This window comes from Sciurus carolinensis, chromosome 5 (assembly GCF_902686445.1).
Source record: "Sciurus carolinensis chromosome 5, mSciCar1.2, whole genome shotgun sequence".
NCBI classification, from domain to species: domain Eukaryota; kingdom Metazoa; phylum Chordata; class Mammalia; order Rodentia; family Sciuridae; genus Sciurus; species Sciurus carolinensis.
Window position 1 is genome coordinate 12,799,736 of NC_062217.1, and position 25,802 is coordinate 12,825,537.

The 25,802-nt window shown below is 46.8% G+C and overlaps 1 protein-coding gene and 1 pseudogene across 3 annotated transcripts in view; both read right to left on the reverse strand.

Annotated features, from left to right (window-relative positions):
- The window catches only part of Farp1 (FERM, ARH/RhoGEF and pleckstrin domain protein 1), a 266,176-nt gene that overhangs the window by 205,042 nt on the left and 35,332 nt on the right, over nucleotides 1-25,802 (reverse strand). For all 3 annotated transcript variants that reach the window (XM_047553352.1, XM_047553350.1, XM_047553351.1), the window contains exon 2: nucleotides 5,007-5,200. In XM_047553352.1, the coding sequence (XP_047409308.1) occupies nucleotides 5,007-5,177 (171 nt within the window). In that variant the 5' untranslated portion in view covers nucleotides 5,178-5,200. The remainder of the gene's footprint in view (nucleotides 1-5,006; nucleotides 5,201-25,802) is intronic.
- LOC124985025 (chloride intracellular channel protein 1-like) lies at nucleotides 21,697-22,368 on the reverse strand (annotated as a pseudogene).

Sequence of the window (25,802 nt, forward strand, 5' to 3'; positions counted from 1 at the left end):
GAGCCCTGGGAAGAAGGGACTCCCCATGGACGTGCCACCCAGGTTTCATGAGAATTAAGAGAAAATGAAAGGTCTTGTTTCATAAAATGGTAATAAAATGCACCCACCATTTAACCATTTAAGGCCTGACTTTATAATGGTCCTAATTAGGTCTCCAGACAACCCGGGCAACATTGCCACCAGCAGAAAACCTATGTGATCTCTTTTGTTACATGCAAGCCAATCATTTCTCTCAAAAATCTGAGAGGTCTTCTTGGCCTTCGACAAACTGGCTATATATTTTATTAAGAGTGTGTTTCCAAGAAGATCCTTGATTGCTTTTGGTCCTGCATCTCTGCTGTCAAGGACACAAAGCTCAGCCGCCCCACACACCTGAGCCACTTCACATCCGCGAGCAGCTCTCCACGGGTAAATCAGGGCACCCTCTCCCCAGCACATGTGTTTCTTCAGCACTTAGTAGGTACACAGTAACTGCTGTGTCTGCTTGGGCTTTGGGGCTTGTTCTTTTTAAGATGAATAACCCCTTTCTTCAAGGACTTCCTCTGTCTGGGGAATGCCACATCGTCACCAAGGAGGACATCAACACAGGATCCCAACTTCCAAAGAAGGAAAGAGGGCAGGGGTTCTACTGTCATCTGGATCAAACGCCTCACTTTGCAGATAAAGGAAACTCAAACAGGCAGCAGGGATGTGAAGGGAGTGCGTTAGTGCGAGGCAGACCAGAGACCCAGATTCGGCCTAATCAGAGGGCAGCCCAGTGCTGTGTGGACAGACAGCGGCCCCCAGCAGTCCCTGGCAGGGGCCTGGTGCGTGAGCTTCGGTACGTCTGCTAGGTGGTGAGATGGTGTCCATAAGGCAAAGAACAGAGCAGCAGAGCTGGGGTCTGGAGCTCATGGGATTCCACCAGTGGAGGCAGCTCAGCGTGGGAAACACGATGTTCAGCCACTCCTAAAAAGGGCTGGAGAGGTCCCCCTGTGGTCCTTCATCTGTACCCAGGGACAGCGCCCACTACCTCTCAAACCAAGGTATGGAACCTAAGTATGGCCAGTCAGGGACACGCACTGAGCCTCCACTGGAACCAGGCATCAGGCAGGAGCAGGGTAAAATGATGAAGCAGAGGCCGTGCTCTCTCCAGCCACCTGTCTGAGGTCACAAGTGAGAAGGCAGACGAATCAGAACTTTCTGCACGAGATGTGAATGCAGAAGCTAAAACACAGCTGTGGCTGAGACACTACGGAGGCAGCCAAGGCCCCTGGGCGTGGCCAGCAGACCCTCAGGGAAGCTCTGCCACCCTCTCCCAGGCTTCCTGAATGAAGAGAGCCGTGCTGCATCCTGGGTAAAGGAGGCAAGCCCTGCCACCCGCAAGAACTGCACAGGTGCCCCAGGAGAGCGACTCCAAGGTGCGAACACAAGAGAAGGTCGTGAGATGATTTCCTGTGATGACTATCACGGAGGACGAGCTCCTCCTGCCACGACTAACACCCTGCCACTGCTTGGGGGCGGGGGGTTTCCGCACTGTCCACCGGCCCCCCACCAGCTCTGCAGCGGCCACGAGCGTCTTCCTGTTACCTGAGAGCATCTCCCCGGGGTGCTGTTATTACCAGGCCTGCTCAAGAGGCCTGACATGGCTGCACTTCATTTCCTCTGTGCGTCTGGGCTCTTCCTACAGTGGCATTGCTAATGACAAGAATAAACACTCGGCCAAGAAGCCATCTGCTCCATCCCACAAATGTCAGAGGAACAGCGTTTGTTTACCAGGGGGTCGTGAGGACCGGACACATAAAACCTTCTCAGGGACCTTCAGGGGAGGTGGCCTGGCGGCGGGGATGCGCTATTAACCCTTCCAGAAACCCAGGAGTCACCATGTCTTGTGACCTTGACCGGAAGGGAAAGCCACGTCTATCAAATCGTGGGTGGAGACTTATTTGCACAGCATTTTCCACACAGAGATGATAAAACACCATGCAAGACCTTACCATAAATATTGTTTTCCTCTCGGCGGAGGAAGTACCTGAAAAGACGGTCCAAGTTCAGCAGGAAAGGTGGCAGTGGAACTAGCTACAGAATGGAAAAGACAGCAGTGCTCACGGCCCTGGCTTTCCAAAAGGTTAAACTCGTCACAGTCATTTTTTTAAAGGCTATAAATAATGATGGAAACACCCAGGGAGGGTCTGCTCTGGTTCTTGGTGCCAAGAAGCAGGTAGGGAATTTGCACATAAAATGACTGCTTTGGCTTTAAAAGACGGATGCAGGCAAATAGTAAGAGGAGGCCCAGCACACTGGATCCCCAGGGAAAGACGGGGTTCACAGAAGAACGCCCCCAGAGGGGAACTCCAGAGACTTCTGGCCCCAGGCCCTGCTCATCTGCATGGCAAACGCACGCAAGCGAGGAGAGTCCAGTCACTTGGGGCCCCGATCACACAGGGGAAGTGGACACTTCCAGGGCCAGACACTTCCAGGGCCAGACACTTGGCTTTGATGAGGTCTCTGCAAAAAGCTCTGGAGCAAGATTTTAAAACTAGTCACTTTTGGAGCTGGGTCTCTGCAATCCGGCAGTCACTGTCCTCCAATCCCAAGTGCCATGACTGAGTCACCACAGCAGCCCTGATGGCTTCCAGCTGTGGATGGCTGGCTCAAGCCGTTCTTAAAGAGCACAAGGCAGCAATTTAGAATCAGCTCCTTCCCTAGAAATGCTGAGATCTGGCTTTTTACCACCAGTGAAGGAAAACATCTGTTGTCCATGGACTGAGAAGAAACATTCTGATCAAACTAGAAAAATAAAACATGAATGGATGAGGCAGGTCAAAACTAACAATGCCATTAAGTTCTACTGGTAAAATAAATTCACTCTAACATTCAGTCAGCAAACATTTAATGAGGGCCTACTATATGTCAGGCATTAAGCTAGATGCTAAGGGTATGGAGATAATAAGTCAGGTCCCTAGATTGAAAAGCCAGTTCTGTAGTGGCAAATGCACATCAATGCTACCAATCATACATATTATCTTTCCAGTATGTGCCAAGAATTGTTCTAGAAGCTTTATTTGTACCGTCTTTTTAAATCCTTCTGTAGCATGAGGTAAAGGTTATTATCATTCTCCTTTTATGGAGCAGATAGCAGAGCCCAGCAGCCTGGCTCCACCCTGATAAGTGTGCAAGCAAAACAAAAAGCCCAGTCACTGCCTCAGGGAATAGGCATCTGGGTAAAACTAATGGGGTCTTTAAGGGTGCATAGGAGTTTATTGGGAGTCAGGGGCATAAGAAAGATTCCTTCCAGAGAGGTTAAAAATGCAAAATAGAGTCATCAGAAGTTATTAACAGAGGAACACAATTCTATTCCTACTTCTTAGGCAAGGAGTTCCTTAAACAGTAGCTAGGAATGGAGTCCGGACACTCTTGGGTGTGGGGTTACCGAAGAACTGCAGCAGAATCCAGTACAATGATCTCCATAGCCAGCACACAACAGCAGCACTTGCCAGCTCCTCAGACCAAACCCATTTGGAAGCACCATTAACTAGCATCTGTTGCTAGATACTGGGTTTCTTCCCGGCCCCCAACAGGAAACCCTGAAACTGAGCACCCCACTGGAACAGTGGCTTGGAACAGAAGAGGTGGGGAGGAGGTCCCACGTTCCAGAAGGTCGGATTCTCAGAGCTCGGTAGGTGTTTTCCTCAATGTGTATTACAACTCCGGAAAGCAGCAATGGCTTTGCTCCCGGGAATAAGAAAGCATTCCCAAGTCACTGTGGGGTGTGAATTCCGCAGCAAGAAAACTGGAAAGGGGCAAGGGTTGTTTGCAATGAGCAATAAATTGGCAGCTTTAAACATAACTATCGTGAGGTTTATCTTGCCCTCAGACGCTTAATTCACACTCTCTGAACAATGTTCTTTGAAATAAATATAATTTACTGAATTATATCCCATAAACAATTAAATGATGGGTTGCCATGGTTGATGGCGATTATTAAATCTTGGTCACTCCAGTCAACAAAGTAATGGGCAGACTGTCTCCACTTAAAAAATAGGTGTGTTCCCAAAGTTTGTAAGTTGGTTGTTTGGAATTCAGGGGTTGTTTTCTCCCTTCACAATATGCAAGATGTGCCGAGGGTTCTCTGGGTCCAAGGCAAGGTCAGAGAAGATGGTCCTCAAAGAAGCCCACACCTGCTTCTGGACAGCCTAACACATGCGGTACCCTCTGGCCTGGGGACCCAGACAAGCTGTAGCCCACATAACTGGTGACAGTTCCTCACCCTCTAGCAGGAGCCCGTGGAAGAGGAGGCCAGGGAGAGGACAAGGCAGCAGTTTCAGGAAACACCAAAAGCTTTGCAGAGGGGAGGGCAGGTGCCGAGGCCAGGGCTCCAACTGGTGCAGGGGCCAAGGCTACCGGCTCTCCCTCTGCTTGGCCTCTGGCCACCACGTGATTCCTTCCCTGGCCCAGGGATGATGGGCCTCTTTGTTTCTAGGGCTGCCCTACTGGTCAGGGTTTTCTACACTCCCCACGCCCCACCTGCCAAGGCCGTGGCCAGGGTCTCTCCTGACTTCCTGACATGAAAGCACACGTACTGCTCTTCAATGGATTTCTCAGGATTTTTCTTGCCAGTACTCTGGACACAAGTTAAATGGGACACAGACATACAGACACACACACACACACACACACACACACACACACGTCCACACACCCATATGAGAAAGGAAATCCCTGCCATATTAGCAAATTAAACAGATCCCTCCGAACCTCCAGTTCAAACATGCACACATACACACGCACAATTATGGATATTTGTGTGCAGAAAGTCATAGGAAAACCCAAGTGGCATTGTCATTTATATCACTATATGAACAAGTCAGACACAGATCTGAAAACTGGATTGCTCAGAATAAGAATGTGTCCTTGGAGCCAAACACACAGACCCTCTCTGGCCACCCTGGGCCCAAGATGTGGGAAAGACCTTTCCATCCTGAAGGCTGCCCACACACTTGGATTCAGTCACACCCTCTACTTACTGGAACCTCAAATGCCTCCTGGGTGTCATCCAGCATCTGGATTTTGATGGACATGAGTTTTCCTGAAGGTGTTGGAGGCGGCTTCTGTCCATGTTCCAGGGTGCTGATCCCCGAATTCTCCGGTGCCCCCAGTCGTGATCCTGGGGTGGGCTTCTGCTCTATCTCCCCCATGATGAAAGTAGCTTATAAAATATCTGCAGGAAGCAATAAGAAGGAAAAATACATCAGGAGACTTTAAAAATCACTTAAGTAACTCGTGTCATCTTCTTCCTTTGTTATGGGAATTTGTCCAAATTGCACCAGGGTAAGCAGGCTCTCCACCTGTCCCCCAACACAGGAATCACATGTGGTGGCCTCCAGTTCACTCACAATGTCACTTGTAGGCACACAAGGCATGCAAATATTTTTTTGCATATTTTAGTCATCTGCATATTTTTGCAAGTTGCTGCATATTTTATTCTTTTCTTAGTTTCACAGTCAGCTCTTAATTATTCATGCTATAGACGAGGTTGTGTTCCACATTTTATTCAGTGTCTACAGTGAGACAGGCACTGCTTTTTACGCCATCAGACTGGTTGGGAAGAGGCTAACAATGTCCAGGCCCTGTGGTTAGCCTGCTAATTACCTCGCATGGGCACAGTAACATTAAGTGATGTGGGAGTTATCCAGATAAAACTGGCGGAATAAACACACTCACACGGTGACAGACGACAGAAGGCAGGGTCCTTGCGTTTTACTTGTTTCTGTTACAATAACTGCACGATGCATTTCTTCCCTGGACAGTCCACCCTTTCCCACCACACACCCCCTTGGCCCTGTCCTCCCGACGTGATCCTGCGATCCTGCTCCAGGACTCGCAGGCGTGGCTGTCCCTGGCTGAACGCTGTGCCTTCTTCCTCCACCTGGAAGCCTCCACCACCGCCTCACACCTCAGTTCAAGCGCCAGGCCCTGGACGCTGGAGGCAGGGCTCACGGGCTGCCACTCCTGGCTCTGTCAAGCCCACATGCTCCACGGTGGTGGGTGTGCCCATTTACCTGTCTCTGGCACTTCGGGGACCCTAAAGGAGGCCCCAGTCTTGGATACTCTGCACCTCAGCACCCACCTAAGCACAAAGCCTGGCCAAGTGGAGTTCAGGGTGGGCCGCCCAGACGGCTGTGCGTGGGTCCGCGGCGGCAGATGAGGCGTGGAAAGGACGCGAAGGCAGGAGGCTTCCGGCTGGATGCGCGGTTTCGGGGTGGGGCGGCTCCCACCGCGAGAGGAGGCGCGGGCACAGCGCGGTCTCGGACGTGGGGCAATACTTGGAAAGAGGCGGGAGATACGCAGGGGCAAGGGCTTTGGGTGGGAGGGACCGTGGAGGAGGTGTCAGGGCAGAAGGACGACGGCCCCTGGGCAGAAGGAAAGACGCAGTGGTGACAGGCGGAGCGCAGCCCCCAGGACCGCGAGCGCCAGCGCTGGGCCAGAGAACAGGTGGCAGAAGCAGCAGCGGAGGAAGGCGGACCTGGAGACACCCGCACGGGAGGAGGTGGCGGGCGGCAGCCCATCCCCAAGCGAAGCCCACAACGGGCTTGAGGTGACAGCGTGGACAGGGGGACGGAAACAAGGAGCAGATCTGAGAACTTTGTGGGAACCGCCTTGTGGGAGAAACCGACCGAGCGCCGTAAACGGTAGCTGCTAGGGGAGGCGAGAGTGCGCGAGGATCAGGATCGGAAAGGTGCCCGGCAGGGCAGGTGTGAGTCCGACTGGGGACCCTGACTGCGGTTGTAAAGGATGCACCCAGGCTGCCAGGGGGTGGCGCTGGACACGGGCTGGGCCGAGTCCACCTCGCCGGGTGAGCGAAGGCCATGAGGTGAACCGAGCACGCAAAGTGGACCCGCGGAGCAGAGAAACCACGGCCGCACCAGGGACGATGGAGAACAAGAAGATGGGAAAGGGTGACAGGAAAGGGACAAGGGGCGCCTCGTGACAAAGCCAGCAGCCGGGTAAGTGGGCGCGAGGCACAGTGCCATGCCCCGTGACCTGCACCCTTAACACAGGTGGCCCTTCAGTTGGGCTCCCCAGGAGCAGACAGCCGGCCTGCACTCCCATTTCGCAGGGTTTTCCTGCCTGACGTTCTCATCCTCCTCCTGGGAATCAGGTTCCCAGAAATTTCCCAGTAACTTGCTTATGGAGGCGCCCAGCCTCCTCGTGATGAATCCTCTGGCGTCACCCCAGGGGTCTGAGGCCAGCCCCATAGCAGCAGGGCACCAGTCATGGAGCCCCCTCAAGAACCTGGGCCAGGAACCAAATGGCCCTGACCTAAAAGGATGTGCCCCTCTGTGGGTCAGGAGGGCCTGAGTGCCAGCTAGAAAGCCACCTGCCGCTACCCCACACCCTGCACCCCACCAAAGCCCGGAGAGACTGCTGTTGGCTCTTCCTCAGACACTCCTCCCTGTTCTGCTGCCTTCCTCATTCCTGCCCCAAATAAGCACTAAGCACCGCCTTGTAGCCGGCCTGGCCTTTGGGTGACTCACCTAGCAGTCCTGCAAGATGAGACTGGACCTAACATACTCGTCTCTAACTGCAGCCCAGGGCCTGACCCCAGAGTAGACGACACAGCACCCACATTTATTCAGTGAACCCACCCTGGGGTTGATGTAGTCATCATCTGCTGTGCTCAGAACTGCCATAAACCAGGCAAAATTTCTTACATATGTCTCCTCTTTGTTGTCTCATGATTAAAAATAAATGCGACCTCCAGAGAAGACTACCGCCATGAGTCCAGTGAGCCTCCCTGTGCCTCCTACTTTGGGGCTGATCTTTCCCTTCCTCTCATGGCCTCCCATGCTGGCCTTTGCCACTGCTTGCTACAGCTCAGAGTCAAGGAGCAGTGGGTCCGGCTGGGCTTCAGTGCCCAGCCACGGAGCTGATGACAGGAGGAAGGGACCCAAAGTCCCATGTCACCCCCCCAAAAGGTGCCCCCATAGCCCTTCCCTACAAAGGCATCTTCTGACCTACCTGAGCAAAGAGCGAGGCCCCGCATCCCATGAACAGAATGTTTTCTTTCCCTTTTGCCCGAGACCCTCAGACACATGTACAAATTTTTAGTACCTCAGCATTTAAAAATCTCACTGAGTTAATGATTAATGGAGACGTGATACCTTCACTTCCTTTTTCTGTAATCCTCAAATGACCCCAGGCCTGTATCATTTCTACTTCTGGGTACTGACATTTTCACAAAGTATGCCACATTTTCTGTTTCCATACTTGTCTCCAATGGTCACTGTGCATGGAAAGTTCTGTTTAATTCAAACATAAACCCAGTCATGAGTTCTGAGCCCAGCATCCTAAGAATGTCAAGGGAACGTTGCAGGAACACTCCAAGCCATAAAGCAGCAACCACAATCGACGTTTGACACCAAAACTGGTAAGCCCGTAATACAAGGTCATCCTCCAGGTAAACAAGTCTAACCAACCTAAAGGCCTCCTGAGTATAATATTAACCCCTGCCCTGTTCTGGCTTTACCTCCATCAGCTTTCTCTGACCTCTGGACTCCAGGAGGAATAGTCACAAGGAAGGCTCCATTATTACTAATGTGATCGTTCCAAACCTAAAAGTAAAAAGCTCTTTGCGAAACTACTTTGTTCTTTGGATCGATTTGAAAGTTACTTCAAGTTAACAAAAAGTAGTAAGCTTTTTAACTGGCAGAGGAAAGATGAAAAACTAGAGTTGTCTTGCCATAATATCCTGGTTTAAAGACTTCCTCTTGGAATTCGCCCAAAGCAATAAGGAGCACACACAGAAAAATGCAGACTCCTCCCCCCAGGAGACAGAAGACATCTGTAGCCCCAGACCACAAACTGTGAGAAAGAGCTGCCCAACTGCAGTGAAGGTCAGACAGAGAGAGAAGGGAAATGCTCAGAGGGGCGGCAGCTCTCTGACAAAAACGGCAGAGCCTCGGTCCCCAAAATAAGTAGAACACTCTCGGCAGCAACCAGCAGTGACTTTCTTGGAATGACAGGGACAGATGTGCAGATCAGCAGTAGCAGCTTCCCTGGGCACAGGCGGTATGGAACGAGAAGCCCACAGGCAAGGCACATTTGGAGGAAGCAGCCTAGGGCTGAGGCGAACGGAGGAAGACAGTGTGTTAGGAAGATGGGTGTTCACTGCCCAAGTCTCAGCAGCAAGAGAAACCCAAGATGCTCACACACACACACACACACACACACAGCCAAGTCACAAGGGTCCATGAGGATGGGACAGGGCCCTCTCTGCTGGCCCAAGGGAGGCTCCTGCAAATAGCTGGTTGATAAAGAACTCCTCTAGTAAAAAATGGACCTTTACAGGATGCTGCAAGAAGAAAGAAAAAATAAATGACAGATGAACATCCATGACAGAAGTGCCACATGCAACAGATTAAGATTTTGCCCATATTGTCATAATTCACAAAATTTAACAAAATGACAGATTCCATAAACAAAACATAAATGGATTTACATGGAAGCTCTGGGGAGACTTCGGGAAGGTGGTTCTGGAAGCAGAAGTAAAGCAGGAGGGCCGATCCCAGAAGCAAAAACAAAACAAACAACAAAAACAGAAAAATATAGGTTGAGCATTCCTATCTGAAAATCCAAAGTCTGAAATGCTCCCAAATCCAGAACTTTGAGGGTGCCAACATGATGTCCCAAGTGGAAAATTCCACACCTGACCTCACACAACAAATGGTAGTCAAAACACTGGCGCCCTAAGAATATTGCAAAAAGTTCCCTTCAGGCTGTGTGTAAGGTGTGGATAAAACATAAAAGCTCTTCATGTGTAGACTTGGGGTCATCTCCAAGATGTCTCATTACATATACACAATTGTCCAACATTCAGGAAAATCCAGATCTGAAATACTCATGGTCCCAGGGGTTCCACATAAAGTTATTCATCCTGTGTCACCAAAATGAAGGCCAAATTGGAAGTAGGTCAAAGGAAATATGTGCTGGTGAAACAATGAGGGCTGGGTAAAGCAAGTATAGGTTGAAAACAGAAAAAGGTAGAATGAAAGATAGATAAAGGACTGGGGATATAGCTCAGTTGGTAGAGTGCTTGCCTCACAAGCTCAAGGCCCTGGGTTCAATCCCCAGCACCAGAATGAAAATTAAAAAAAAAAAAGAAAAAGATAGATAAAGTGATCTAAAATGCCCACATCTGACAATCCCCTAAAGGGAAAGAAAGGAATGGAACAAAAAGAGGAACACAAAAAGAACAAACAAACAAAAAATCACCTTAGAGCATAATTCAGGAAATCATTCTAGAAATGAGAGATGAAGTTTTCCATACTACATGAACATATTCCATCCCAGGAGTAACTACCAGAAAATGCTCACCACCAGGACATTTCCCAGGTCAGCACAGGTTTTTAAATATTAGGAAGGAATTATTCAGGAATCTAGATGAAAGGCTCAAATAAAATTGGAGGGGACGAAAGTTCAGCTTCCCCCACAGCGCACACAAAGCCCAGCTGTCAAAAATACCCTCAAAGAAATAATGAACCAAAACTCTAAAACCAGCCATACATTCACTCAAACATAAATAGCCAAATGTTTAAATAGGCGAGAATTCAGAAGAATGTTGCCAAAGCCCTTCTTAGAGAAACTAAAGGGTAAAATTCAGCAAAACAAGAGGTAAGTAATGAAACAATGAAAATATTATTATTAAACTTTAAATTTATTTCTCTCATAAGAGGAAGACTAAAATCATTATAATGGCTATAAAATATTATAACTCCTGAAAATATAACATAAAACACACCTAAAAACACAGCAGGGAAAGGAGTAGAAATGAGAAGAAACCCTGTAAGTTTCCTGCTACTTCATGTTTTAAAACTGGTGAAAGAAAGAATTTATGTCTCCAGAGATGTACGGATGGTTAATAAGCCCATGAAAACATGTAACATCATTGGTCATTAGGAAATGCAAATTGCACTCATGGAGAGATATATTTCACATCCACTATAATGGATACAGTAAAAAAGACTGACAATAACAAGTGTTGTCAAGGATTGGAAAAAACTAGAACTCATACATTGCTGGTGGGAACTTAAATGGTACAAATAGTTTGGAGAATGTTTTGGAAGTTATAAAATGTTATAAATTTAGCACAGAACCCAAACTCTTCCCCTAATAACCCAACAATTTCACTCCTCAAAATGTCCCCAAGACAAATGAAAACATATGTCCAAAGACCCATATATAAATGCTCATAGCCAAAAAATACAGACAAGTGGAAATACCCCAAAGTTCATGGACTGGTGAATACAGAAACAAATGTGATACAGCCATACAAGGGGTTATTATTCAGCATCACGACAACCCAAGTGCCGATACGTAAAACAACATGGATAAATCTCAAAAAACATTTTGCTGAGTGAACGAAGTCACTCAGACATGTTTTCATGGGCTTATTAACCATCTGTACAAAAGACTACAGGGTGTTAGATCCTATTTTTATGTAAAACACTAAAAGTGGGAAAAATTATACATCGAAGCACAAACACACAACCTTTGGTCACAGAAATGTCTATTAGCACGGACATCACCCTGTCTGCAGACCCACATGAGGGTCCTGCCAATAACTAGTTCATATTGCATATTAAGAAAAGACTTTTTCCAGAGGGTAAATATCCAGACCGCTTGCCCGGGGCTGACATGGGAGCAGGGGATGACAGTAAAAGGCACAGGGGCTGGATCTTTGGGGGCTAGCAGAAACGTTCAGATACTAGATTCTGTTAAGTCACACAATCCTAAACCACTGAAAAAGATCATTACATTGTACACTGAAAGGCGGCCAGTCACGATATGTAAATTATACCTCAGCGAAGCTCTGCCCTGTGGACTAGAACCTCCCTGCAAGGATGGAGAGGCCAGTGGTCAGCGAGCTGGCTCCATTGTGGCAACAAGCCTGTTGAAGGACAAGCCCAAAGAAGCTCGTCTTCTTTTTCACTGTACGCCTTTTAAATTTTGTACCATACACACTTACTACCTACTAAAAACTAATTACACATTTTTTTCTTTCATCTGCTAAAAGCACATAAAGCTGCTGACTACTCCAGCCCCATTTAGAGCATGAATCTAATGAAATCAAATCACTGTGAAGAAGGGGATGACTGTCAATCAAGACAGGTTGACAAAGAGGAACTTTGTGCAAATTTTTTTTTCCCTTCCTGTTTTAAATGAAAGCTACTTAAAAATTCAGGTTAAGAAAAATTCATAGAAAGTTGTTATTCATAGGAAAAGCCAGAGAGAGAGAGAGAGAGAGAGAGAGAGATTTATTAAGATTGGCAGGAAGCTAAATAAAGGGCGGGGCTGTCGACAAGGGATGTATATTTGTTGTTCTGTGGGGACAAAAGTCAAATAAGTCAGATGCAAAGGGCTAGATTCCCAACAGCTCTGCTCATCTACTCTGCTCTTAGGAGCCGGAAACTGCTGTGGGACAAAGCCACCTTAAGCTCCTGTCCCCTGGGGCGCCAGGGCCAGAGCTGGCCCCAGGAGAGGGTGGGTGTAGATAAACCAGAAAGGCTGGCGGCCAGCAGCTCCTCAGGAACACAAGCAGCTGGGCTGGGCTTCTCCTGGGACTCAGATAAGGGTGCCAAGAAAGTTCAAACACAGCTATCTGTGTGGATAAATTGCCTGCTTCCAAAAAGTCTGTGAGCAAGAGAAGCAACCAGAGATCACTGCTGCACATCACCCAGAATCCATGCGGGGAGGACCAGCTCGGCCTGTTTGATCATCTGGGAAAAAGGGCCAGGTCACTGTCTGCAGGGAGGGAGCCCTGATTTCACCAGCAAAGTCAGAAAGAGAAGTAACTGCAAAACTAAATCAAGACTACTTTGTCACAGTTTTTTCCTCCGTAATAAAAAAAAATTTTTTTAATAATTTTTTTTGTGAATTAAATAAGCTCTCTTAAATACTCCCAACAGATCTCCAGAAGGTAGTTCAAGGAAAATTCAGAACAGAAGGGACATTTCTTCATTTTTATCCTTTTTATACATGTTAATTCAGAAATGCCAATTTAACCATAACCCCATCAACTCAAAACCTGAGTCTAATCAGTACCAAATAAATGTGCCAATTCCTGGTCAGGGTCTCACCCATCTGCAAGATGACCCCCTCCAGCTCCACCCGCAGGCTTCAGGTCCTGGTACCGTATTAAAATCCTCTGCTGCTTCCTCCTGCAGCGCTCTCTTCCCTCCCTGGCTCCAGAGCCACCCCCAGAAGCCTCTCCTGACCTGGTCTTTCAGGGAGAAGCCCTCACTCCATCCTCCCTGGGGCTGGGCTTGCATTCAGCTTATATTTCACATTCCCCAGGCCTTTCTCCTCTTCCCGCCTTGCCTTCCAGATGACAGTCCCAAGGGCCAGAGACGGTCTAGTTCCCTGGAGTGCCACATGAGCCTCTTGCAAGTGCTGGCCCTGGGCTCCCAGTCAGTGATCCTGGACTCAGCAGTCCAGTGGTGCATTCTGGGATCATTTTCTCACCTGTCATCTACTGCAAAGCTTCCTCGAGGTGCCAGCAAGTCAGCAGAAGCAGGACTTAGGGTCTGCTAGACAGCCAAGCTCTTAACCTCAACCCAGACCCCACTGACTTGGAAGTGCCTGGGCTCCTGGGTTTTAACAAGTGTTCCAGGGTTTCTGATGCAGGCTCACCCAGGGACCACTGCTCTGCTGCTGAGGGTCCCCGCAAGGAAGAGCCCAGATAAGAGTGTGAACTTCGAATTGCCACAAACCTAGCTCTTCTTGGTTGGATGACTTCCCCACAAACATATCTTTGTCCCTGCCATGCTGCACGCACACACCAAATGCAGTGAGCTTTTTCTTTTTTGCAGTATCTCTTGTCCCCCCTCCGCAAAAAAAATTCTTTGCCAAACCATTTTTAAGTTTTAATCTAACCTTCTCAAAACAAAGGTAATACCTCTGTACTCTGATTTGGCAGAGCACATTTCCTCCATTAAACAGATAGGCAGAGACAAAAATGTGGGATGGAGCCAGAAGTGAAAGGAACTGGGAAGAGAAAGTTCTCCTACGCCAATGAAAAATCAGGAAACCAGGGGGGAAGAAACCCAATAATTCAGATTTTGACGATACCAATTTCTTGATGATCCTGAGAGCACAGACTTCCAGCTTGAGCTCAGTCACACTCCACCTCTAAGTAGAAGGCAAGGGTACCGAACTTAGGAGCAGGGGGCCTTCTGGAGACCTGCCCCCTCTCAGCCCCTCTGACCCCACTAACGACGCCCTGTGATCCACACAGGGCACATTCTTAGGCTGAGCCAAACTCACACCACTCAACACAATGCATTTTCTTTCACTCACTAAAGCAAGTCTCTCTCTCTCTACTTGACAGTGGTCAGTCTGCAAATATTTAGAGAAAGCGCTAACCCTTGCCTGCCTGCCCACGGAGAGGTGCAGGGTCTCACTAGATCTGCTTGCTCAACATCTATAAAAATAACAAGCGGAATACTTAAAGCACATCATCATTTGAGTGTCAAAATAATCACCATCGCCACCATGAATAAACGTTTGTGAGGGTATTTTATGTTTCTTTGCCCTTCGTGGGACAGGAAGCAGTGATGTGGCACCATATTGCTCTGTACTCAAGAGAGCTGCTGATGGCATTGCGTTTGCTTCTGACAACAGGTGAACTGTAAAGCCTCAGAGAAACAGGAAGCCACCTCCCCGAGGAACCAAGACATGAACTGGTCCGTGAGAAAACGTAAGCGTTTTTAAATACCAGTGATGGCAGGTAACACGCCCGCTGGTACGTTTGGTGGTGTTTGCTAAGCTGGTGCCACGTACCAGGAGCGGTGCCAATGGTGGAACCAGAAAACAGGTGGGCAAACGGGGAGCAGGAAAGGAAAAGGCAAGTGAGGGCAAAGTTCAGCCTGCCTGGGTACCGAGCCAAGGAGGAGGTCACCTGGTGGACGGGAACGGGTGCTGACCTCTTTAAGGCAAGTGAAAGAAACCATGTGCTTTAAGGCAAAAACTTGACAGTGTAGACTGGCGAGATCAGGACCTGGGCCAATTAGGAAACATCTAGAATACATGTGGCACAGAAAGGAAGGTGGTGACGCGAGGATGGAGGGAAAGAGGCTTATGCGGGGAAGAGTGTGATGTCAGGCATCTTCGGTGGGGAACGGAGGTGGAATCGTGTGAATGTCCAGAACTTAGAGGCAAAGGAGAGAACAAGGAGGCCCAGATGACACACCTGGGACTGACGAAGCTCACGGTGGGCACCCGACTCGATTCCAGGAAGATTCCACAGGTCCCTGCTGCCACTTCCTCAGCAGCCACCACCCCTCACCCGCTGCTGCCACCTCTCCAGCACTTTCTCCAAAGTTCAACACTGGCTAGCCGAGCAAAGAAGTCGGAGGTCCCAGAAAGAGATACTAGAGATGGTGTCTCTAGTGTTAGCAGTTTGTTCCAAAGGGGACCATGGGACAGTGGGTGGCATCTTAGAGGGAGAGGCTGAAAGGGACACAAGAAGAAGGAACCAAGACAAGAGCCTAAAGTGGTTGCCAATATTCACAGGAGAGAAGGGGAAGCCAACACAAGGAGGAATCCACATCCTCAGAGCTGGAGGACGTTTAGGGAGCAGCATGACCGCCTCTCCTGGTGGCATGAATCCCATTTTTATGAAAAAAAATGAGCCTTAAAATCCATTATAAAATCCTAATGGGGGGGCTGGGGATATAGCTCAGTTGGTAGAGTGCTTGTCTCCCATGCACAAGGCCCTGGGTTCAATCCCCAGCACCACAATAAATAAATAAGTAAACATTTTTAAAAGTCCCAATGGGGAACATTAAGGCAAGAGGACCAAGACCAAAGCTGGGCTTGGTGGAGTCTGTTATCCCAGTGACTTGGGAGACTGAGGCAGGAGATCACACATTTGAGGCCAGCTTCAGCCACTTAGTGAGACCATGTCTCAAAATAAAACATAAAAAGGCCTAGGAATGTGCTGAGCATCCCTGGATTCAATCCCTGGTACAAAAAAAAAAAAAAAAGAGAGAGAGAGAGAAAGAGAGAACCAAGCCCAGAGGCTAAGCCATGATGCTAAATGCCATCTGAGCAACAAGAATGAAGATTAAGAAAAGTCCATCAGGTCTGGGGGGACTAAGTGGTCACTGGCACAAAGACAAAAGCTGTCATTGAGAAATAGAGGCAGCAGGAGACTGATTATCAGTAATATGGATAAGAAATCAATTGGTCTATAATTAATAGATTGTAGTTTTATGTTTTAGGGAAACAGAACAGATGGTACCGAGAGTTCCCATATACCCTCTTGCTCCCTGTAGTTTCCTGAATGAACATCTTGCATGAGTGTGGTCCAGCTGTTAAATACAGTTGATGGACCAAAGCTGATTCATGATTATTAACCGAAGTCTATCATTTACATTAGCAATCACTCCGTGCTGCAATCCCATGGGTTTTGACAACAGTATAGTGTCACATATCAGCATTACTGTGCCACCCAGCATCATTTCCCTGCCCCGGAATCTATTCTCCATTTATTTGCCCCTTCCCCTCCCCACCCTGCCCCTGACAACCATCTCTACTGTCTCTCATTTTGCATCCTCCAGAAGGTCATAGTTGTCATCGTATAGTACGTGGCCTTTCCAAACTGACCTCTTTCATCTAAGCAACATACATTGGAGGTTCCTCTGCGTGGTTTTTATGGCTTAATAGCTCACTTCCTTATGTGACTGAATAACTTTCCCTTGTATGGACATACCGCAGTTCATTTAACCATTGTGCTGAATGACATCATGGTCTTGGTGACTTTGAGATGCTTTTCAGCTGCAGAAATGGAAGTGAGTAGATACTACCTCCAAGGGAACAGGATGAGCCTGAGGCTGGGAATGACAGATGACAGGCCAAGTCCTGGGGCTGAGTGGGCAGACTTCACACTGTCAGTTTCTGACACAGCCAAACCCACATCTGGTCCCTAGCAGGTAATTTCACTTATCTTACCTGGCAAGTCATTTGGCTTATCTCAGAGGCCCTAGGAGATAACTTGCTTCCTTTAGTTCATGAGAAAATAATAGGATTCAATAACTAAATGTGTCTAGAATGTTAAAAAAACAAAAGCACTAGGTATTTTCTTTAATAAATTACAAAGTCAAGTTGAGTTTGTTTCCAAATCACGACTGCATATTCCCAGTGGCCTCATTATTTAATAAGGAAGTTTTCAATAAAAAGTCCACCTGCCCTTTGTGCTTCTCTGCTGAGGTTTCACACGCTGTGGAAATGATTCTTAAGGAATCAATGCCAAAATTTAAATGTGTTCTGCATCCTGTGTAACATTCCACTGACATCTATTCTGGAGTAACAGTATCATTTTTATACAATTTTCAGGAAAAAAAGAAAACACTCCCTCAAGCTTACCAAATCCAGTGAATTATAAATGAAAGGCCTTCCTTTCAAGATGGAAAGAGGAAAGAAATTTCTAGTAAGCCATTAAGGAATAGGCTGTTAAATTCTCCGACAGTTTCAATATTTTTTGAGAAATAAACTATGCAGTATTATCACAATCCAAATGATGCAATAAAATCCAACAGACGTGTAAAGGGTATCGTGTCCTTCCCCTGGAATAAATGATTAGTTACAATAGTGAAATGTCAAGGAATAAAGCGTGTAATAAAAAAAAAAAAAAGTCAAACCCCTTGTGAAATAATGAGGAAGTGTAAATGTCAGCCTGGTTCATGCATAAGGTATTTAATCAAACAATGCTGTCCAGTTAAAAAATTAATGATTACGAACAGGACATTGTTGCTGCGTATTATTGTAAAAAAGATGCCGGTGCGATTCGGTTGTTCCCCGAAGTGGAGTTGCTCCTCCGCAGGACAGAGAACACCCCTGGCTGGGGAAGCCTGGTTCTGGTCCTAATTTTTGACATTTTGAATGAAAACAACAAATGTGCCTGGATCTTAGGCTCGACATTCATGGAGTTGGGGGGGGGTGGCGGACGGGGAGACCAAAAGTATTGTTTTAACTTAACCAACACTTAGGTAGCACTTCCCACGTGGCGAGCACTGTACCAAGAGCTTCATAAATACTAACTCATTACCCTCACCACCTCCACGAGGGGTCACTATCACTGACCCCTTTTTGCAGATGAGGAAACTGAGGCAGAAGAGTCAACTTGCCCAGGGCCCCGCAGCTAGTAAGCAGCAGACAAGAGATGAGGCGGAGACAGGCGGAGGCCCAAGATCTTGTCTTTCACCAGCACACCTTCACATGAGACCATTTCTGAAGTCGCCCTGTCTAGTCTCCAGGGACCTTAATGATTCAATGGTTTCAGATGCAATCACAAAGCTTCCCCAAACCTCTGGCCTCTCCTAGCACACAGGTGTCAATCAAGCTCCTGGGCTAATCGCCCAGGTAAGCTCTGATGGATGTCAAAGGGGAAAAGGTATCAAATAATCAGAATGTTTGCCGAGTGACTAAGCAGCCTAAATAAAGAAGATGGGGTACGGTTTAGAGTTCTATAGTATGAGTTTGGAAAATATCTTAAAATCGTTTTCACTTGCATTAGCAAGGATTTATCCCACTCTAAACACACAAAGGTCAGTGCCACAGTGAGCACTGAGGTTCCAAGGTGCCCACTGCCCAGCTCTCCTCGAGCGATCAGAGAGGTGCTCTGAGCACACCTGAGAGCCCCCACTGAGGTCTGGGTTAGACTGAAGACACTCACACAGGCAAACCCACTGCCCTCGAGTAGTTCAACACTGCACAGCTCAGACAAATACCGAGACACACAGAGACACAGAGGACACAGTAAAAATAAAGCCCGGGGGACATCAAGGTAACCCTTCCCCTCCCAAAGCACAACTCTCAGTTCCCACAGAGCACACTGCTGGATCGAAACAGACACACCAAACCTCATCCTCAGCCGCACGACAGGAAACAAAAAGAGCAGAGAGACATGGGCTCCAGGAACAAGCTCCAGATTGCTTCGGGCTAAAAAGGCCAGTCAGACTGGAAGGACACACCAGAGCACGGTGCTTCTACTGCTGTAGCTGTTGAGAACACAGCTTAAAGTCCATGGCTCCGGCTTCCCACAAAGCACTGACCCCAGTAGCAAGTGCCATTCATTAGGCGCTGACGGCATACCTTAATGCAGTTCAGCACAGCATCTGCAGGGGTGAGTACCTGGAGGAGGAGGGTCTCCTGAGAGCATCAGAGACAAACGCAAGAGCCACAAAGGGACACAGAAAGGCCTGGGAGCTCGGGTTGAAAGCCAGGCTGTGTTCTGACTTTCACTAGCAGGTTCGCCTGAGTTGCTCCTGTTCCTCTCCATCTGGGGCCCCCACAGGCTGCGACAGGCCACAGTCCAAATCTAGAAGGCACCAGCGTCCCCCAGTGCGCCCCAACAAGCCACGCCAGATGGAAACCCCCACCCAACCGGCACAGTCAGGCAGAAGTCACAACATCCATACAAAAGGGAAGGCCCAAAGGAACCTGTCCTTTTCTTCAGGTATATATACTCCAGCTTTTCAAACAACAACGTGACCTGAACACAAATATTCATCTCTCCACGAGTTGTGTGTAGCTGTGGCCTGCTCTTAGATCCTAAAGCCTGACGTTAGACAAGTCGAAAGCAAAATCAACCAGGCATCTGCAAGCTCAAATACCCTACTTTATAGTAAGACACTGGTTAGAGAAAGAACTTTCTTTTAAAAGAATAAAGGTACTAAGGATATTTTTAACATTGAAATGTAAGCAAATGTTATCCTACACAAGCCCCACTTCAAGGAACATTCTACATCAATGTAAGCAAGAATGAGCACAAACATCCAAAGCATTTTCTGACTACAAAGAAAATAGACAACAAAATAAAATTTAACCAATGAAAGAACTTTATAATCTGTTACAGAAAATATGAATAGGCCAAAAGGAAAAAACATCAGAAAATAATTATGGAATTTTCCTCTCCCTAACATCTATATAACTAAGTCCTTCTGAGAATTTTTTCCCAAACTTCCAAATTTTCAGACAAACAATTAAAAAAAAAAAAAAAAAGAGTTATATTTCAAACTCACTTTCCTTGGGCCCAAACAAAACAAGAACATTTTTAATAGAAAGTTATCCCTCCCAAAAACAATTCTTCATAAAATCCTACCTAAGTAAAGAAGTACACACAAAAAGAATACATCCTACTGTGAACAGGTAGGATTTAAACTGAGAATTCTGAGACGAAACAAGTGGGAAACTATCCACTCCATTATAACCAGAAAAGACAACAGCAATCATACAATAAATAATACCAAAAAAAAGAAAAAAAATCCCAGGGGCTATACAAATATATAAAGGCATTCAAAAACTGAACACTGGCTGGCACTGTGGCTCAGTGGTATAGCGCTCCCCTGGCACGTGTGGGGCACTGGGTTTGATTCTTAGCACCACAAAAAAATAAATGAATAAAATAAAGGTCTGACAACATCTAAAAATGTTGTTTAAAAAAACTGAACATGGATTCTTTACTCATGCCCTTATTTACACACACACTGCCGAGCACGTGGGGACAGACACGCCGAAACAGAGAGAGCATAGTACGCGTGATTTTTATTTCTCTTCTTTCGAGAAGAACTTAAGAGTCAGTGTGAAATGGAAACCCAGCTGAAGTCGGGAGCAGTGGGGCCTCTCCAGGACAAATGGCAGGGAGCCCGCAGGGAAAGGTGAAACCCGGGTCAGGTTGGGGGACACGGGCGGCCCCCCTGCAGAGGCTGCCAGGATGCTGGGCCTGGGGGTGGCTGGAGAGAACCACAGATGTGAGCTCCAGCTCTGCTGCACCAGGTCACCTATCGTCCATCAAAGGTCTTGATTTGTCCTTGTTTTGAAGAGTGAGCTGAAATGTTTGTGGTTCCAATGCCATCAAACCTTGATACACTTCAACCAAGGACAGAGGACTCAGCCACCCTCTTCTCCAACCCTTGACTCAACATTCTCAGCTTCCCTTGTCCACCTCTGCTTCGACTGCAAATGTCACAGTGTGAATACGGTCGGTCTGCAAAACTCCTGTGTTGGCGCCTGGTCCCCAGGGCAATGGTTTTGAGAGGTGGTGGAGCCTTCAAGAAGTAATGAGACCGTGGAGGCTCCACCGTCATGAGGCAGTAGTGCAGCTTCCTTGGCTTTCTCTGTTCCACACGTGTGCTCCTTCCATGTGTGCCCGTTTCCCCTACTGCTTCTCCACCATTAGATACAGCACAAGTCAAGCAGATGCTGGTAGCGCGTTCCTGGGTCTTCAGCACCATGGGCCAAAATAAACTTCTTTTCTTTATAAATTACTCAGCCCCAGTTATTTTGTTATAGCAACAGGTGGAGTCTATCACGTACCTCATGCATTTCATTTGTAATCAAGCTGCTCTGGGGTGGAAACCAACAAAGGGGACCTGTGTAGAGCTCAGGAATGACTATCAGGGATTTATTTTATTTTACTTTTTTCACTCTTTATTACTGAAATAAGTTGTCCTACCCACTCCACCCCACAATAAAAATCTTACCCTTAATCCCTGTCTTTCCCCCCACAACTCCACTCTTCCCCGAGTCCTGCACAAGTGCCCCAGGATTCTCTGCCTACTGGCCATTTTGGAGTGTGTCCATGGGTTGCAAAGTGGAAACTGCCTTGGGCCTCTGTGAAGAACATGGACTGGGGTGAGGAGCCCGAGAAATTGCCTATTTGAGGGCCTTGGCCACTTGTTCATAGGCCAAGCCCACCTCCTGGTCATCTGGACAGGTGGAGGCATCGCTCAAGTCCCTCTGCACGCCCGAAGGCCTCGGGGGTGGATCCCTGTACTTCTTATACTCCACTGCACCATGTGGAGCTTTGGCAACAGGTTGCAGTCGGCCAGGGTGAGCTCACTGCCATCCAGAAATTTCCTCTGAGAGAGGCCCTTATCTTCAGCCCTGGTCTCATCCACTTCTTCTGGGAGGGGGGATGTCAAGTAATTGTCTAAAATCTTCTCCAAATTATCACTGAGTGCTGGGTTCGAATTTTTGATGTAGGCGGAAAATTTGGCAAATATATCCAGCCCAGCTGTGTTGGACTCGGGATTCAGAGCTGCCAGCTTCGGATACCTGGGAGGGCCCAGCACTGCCTCCAGAAATGCCTCAGTCCTGTTGTTGTGTGTGCGTGCTTCAGTACCTTACGGCAGGAAGGGGGCTGCCCTCCCGGGCGCGGTCTCTGCACCGTCCCAGCCCTCTTGGCGTCAGCAGTGGTGACGCTGAAGGTGACTCCCTTGAGCCAGAGCACCGTGAATCGTCTCTGGGAGAAGGGGCAGTTTCCACTCTTGGCCCCTCACTGCCAGCCTTAACCAATGATTCGACCTGGGGTCGTTCTTCAGCCATGGTTGTGTTGGGGACCAGGACAGGGATTTATTTTATGTGCCCCACATAGCAAAACTTCAACAGTGGGTCTTAAGAATGGTCTCAAAGATGAAAACCCCTATAGTTCTATATTTATTATGACCACAATAAAAAATTATTGCCATTCCAACACTACTCTATTTTTATTAAATATTTAATTGTGATTAATAATTATCTTAATCAATGCTAATAATCAAGTGTAGCTAATTACAAGGTAAAGAAGTCATAGGAAGAGCAATAAGCCTATTAGTATTCAGAAGGAACCAATATGGTAGCTATGACAGTGTCTTTAAATTTAACATGCAAAATTTCTATAACACAAAATTCCACGAAGAGTACTTTATACAGCATGACAAGGCCACAGAAAATCCATCTAGCAGGCAGTATAACTAAAGAATGTATTAATTTTATGTAGTTGCAGAAATTAGAATATCCTGCTAGGGGCTTGTCCAAACAGATCATTTTAAATAAAAGGACTTAGAAAGGGAAACAGTGGTCAGTTGAAACTAAGACGACTTCATTAAAAGCAAATCAAGTCACAATCACCTCCTTTCCCATCTTTGACAAATTCCAGGCTGGGAGATCAGAGATCATTAGCCACAACATAGCTGGATTTCAGCAAGGCATTTGGAAGAAATGTTCATGAAGTGATCATGCATTAGACAGGACAGAGGGCTGGTGACAGTAACGTAGACTGCAACTTCAAGAGCATGCCCAAAGAGTTCTGAACCATTCAAGAGCATCTTAAACTAAATCCTAGACACAGGCTCCATTCTTGTAACATACCAGTTTATTAACTGTTCAGTGAAGGCGTGAGAGGCGTGCACATCACATTTCCGATGACAAATCACCGATACAGAGAGCGCCCAGAGGAAACGTAGCAGGAACAAACACTGCACAGGACGTCTCTTCATGGTCTGTGATCCCACCTACTCTGACAGGCCCAAGTGAAGACGGTGGCTGGTCACTTCCACGGGAGCTCGGTTCTTCTCTGAGAGAGATGAACACAGAGCAGTCTGGTTCTCTGGGACTCAGCGACCATAGCTATCTGAAGACAAAGGCTGCCATTCGACTTCTTGCTTATGAAAGGTTGCCAAGCCTGATACACACGTGTAGGTGCACACACGTGCAACTTGTGGCTTAGGTAAAGACTGCAAGAACACAGGCGTCTCAAAAACTCTATTTGATAAAATGCCAGTTTAAGATTAGCAGGGCCAAGTCTTTTCTTACTACCTGCATAGGTGAATTAATGCCCCTCGTTTCTTCTTTTTCTCATTTTCAATTTCTCAAAAGAAAATTTTTAGAGAGTATTTTTTAAAAATATAACAAGTAACAGTCAATGTTATGTGGCCAATATTGCTGGCAACATGATATGACGTTGGTAGAAATCAATTATGTGCCAATAACATAAATACCATAGGCTCCCTGCAATTTGCCATTTATGAGAATTTAGCTTTGGGAAATCATTCCAGGGAACCAAAAGGCTTTAAGCACAAAAATACTCTTACATTAATGCTATTACATTTATTTACATTAATGCTAACTCAAAACATCTATAACCAAGCTATGGTGCATCTACTCCCTGGAACAGTATGTACTCAAATTATAAACATGAAGACTCTACAACACAGGAAACTCCACTTCGTATAATAATTTTTTAAAATGAATGCAAAATTGCTTCATAAATGACTAAGGATACATAGATAGGATCTGGATGTCTGAGGCAAACAATTTAACTTGCTGGGGTTTTAGGATCTTAAGACATTTTTCTCCTTTAACTGAAAGACTGGATTTACTGTTACAGTGCAGGAAGGAAAGAAATACTAAAATAAAGTAATGGTCTAGAATGCCTTCATAATCAGCATGAGATTCATCTTGGTAGTCTGCAGATCATGACCAGGTTGTACTGCAAACATTTACTTCTGTACTGATGAATTCTTAGAACCCCCAAATCATTCTCCACTGTCACAGAGTGAAAGGGTTCCCAAACCAACCCTGGAAAGTCTGGGCCGCCATGATGCAGAACGACAGTATGAAGGCCTAAGGAATTTTTATAACTCCATATGCACCGAGAAGCATGTTCTGAAGCCCAACTCAATGTCCCCAGTGTCCATTTCACCTGGTCAAAGACCCCTAGGGTTGCATCTTGGTGCTGAGACCATAGGCCGGTTCTCAGAGGTCAGCAGTGACAAGCTCTTAGAAGTGGGAGGAACGCGTCAGAGGTACTGTGGTAGCTGGGGCAGGGCTGGGAGTTCCCACAATGCCTCAGTCGAGGTACTGCCCAGTTCTGAGCCCAGCGTCTGCTCTTAGGGAGGGTTGGGCCTACGTGGGTCCAGGAAGGCAGCTAGAGAGTTAGCCCATTTACAGCACTTGCACTTGGTATTCTGGAGTCCAGATCTACCCATGTAACTGTTTTTACATTTTAAAAAATAAAAGAATAGAAATGAGAGTCATAGATCCCCAAAGGTCATTAGGCCTCTCGTCTCTGCAGGCTGGGAAGGCAGCGCACTGAAAATTTCTTATGAGAAGCAAATGAAGGTGACCCATAAGTCTGGAAGGCAGCAAAGGGTGCAAGACAAACACACAGAGAGGTAGAGACGCTGAAGTAGGAGTTTCTCTAAGCGCTGGCTTCTAATGACTGTCCCTCTGGAAAGCACAGCCAAAGACTTTTGCCACATCTTAAGGATCAGGTTGAGGGACCACACTGAATAGAATCCATTCTAAAAGGTCTTGCATGGTAATTGTTCCTGTATGAATGCAAAATAACCTTGCAGAAAAGGAGAACATGCTCATTTTCTTTTACAAATATTATACAAAGGAGTGGAGATTGCTTTAATCCCACCACCATTCCAAATCTTCAGCAGAGCAGCTCAAAGGGAGAAAAGCTAACATGAAACTGTTGCAGGCGTGGTAAAAAAAACCAGGGTGTAGGGACGAGAGGAAAGGACAATGACAACAGGTAGAAAGAAAGAAAGAAAGGGGGGGGAGGGAGGGAAGAAGGGCAAATTTCAGTCACTAGATATAGACATTTCTAGTAAAAGAAACCCTGTGTGATAAAAAGATGAACTTCAATGAAAAAGGTAAAAACAATTAAGCTTTTCAACAAGAATCGCCTGAAAGGTTCTTGTTAAGAGAAATCACACATCTCAACTGTAGATCCTGAAATTATGACAGTTTATCCACGTTTGAAATCTTCCCTGGGAAACTAAACATAAAAATGCAAAACACATTTATTATGTGAGGCCTCAAACTTGTTTTTAAATTAAAAACCCAACTATGCCCAACTTGAAAAGTCTTTTTTAATACACACTGCAATAATAAATATTCTCTCTATTGAATATGTATTTAATTTGAATATATATTGGTTGGTTAGGGAATTTTTATTCCTACGATTTGCATAATCTGGTTAACTAATT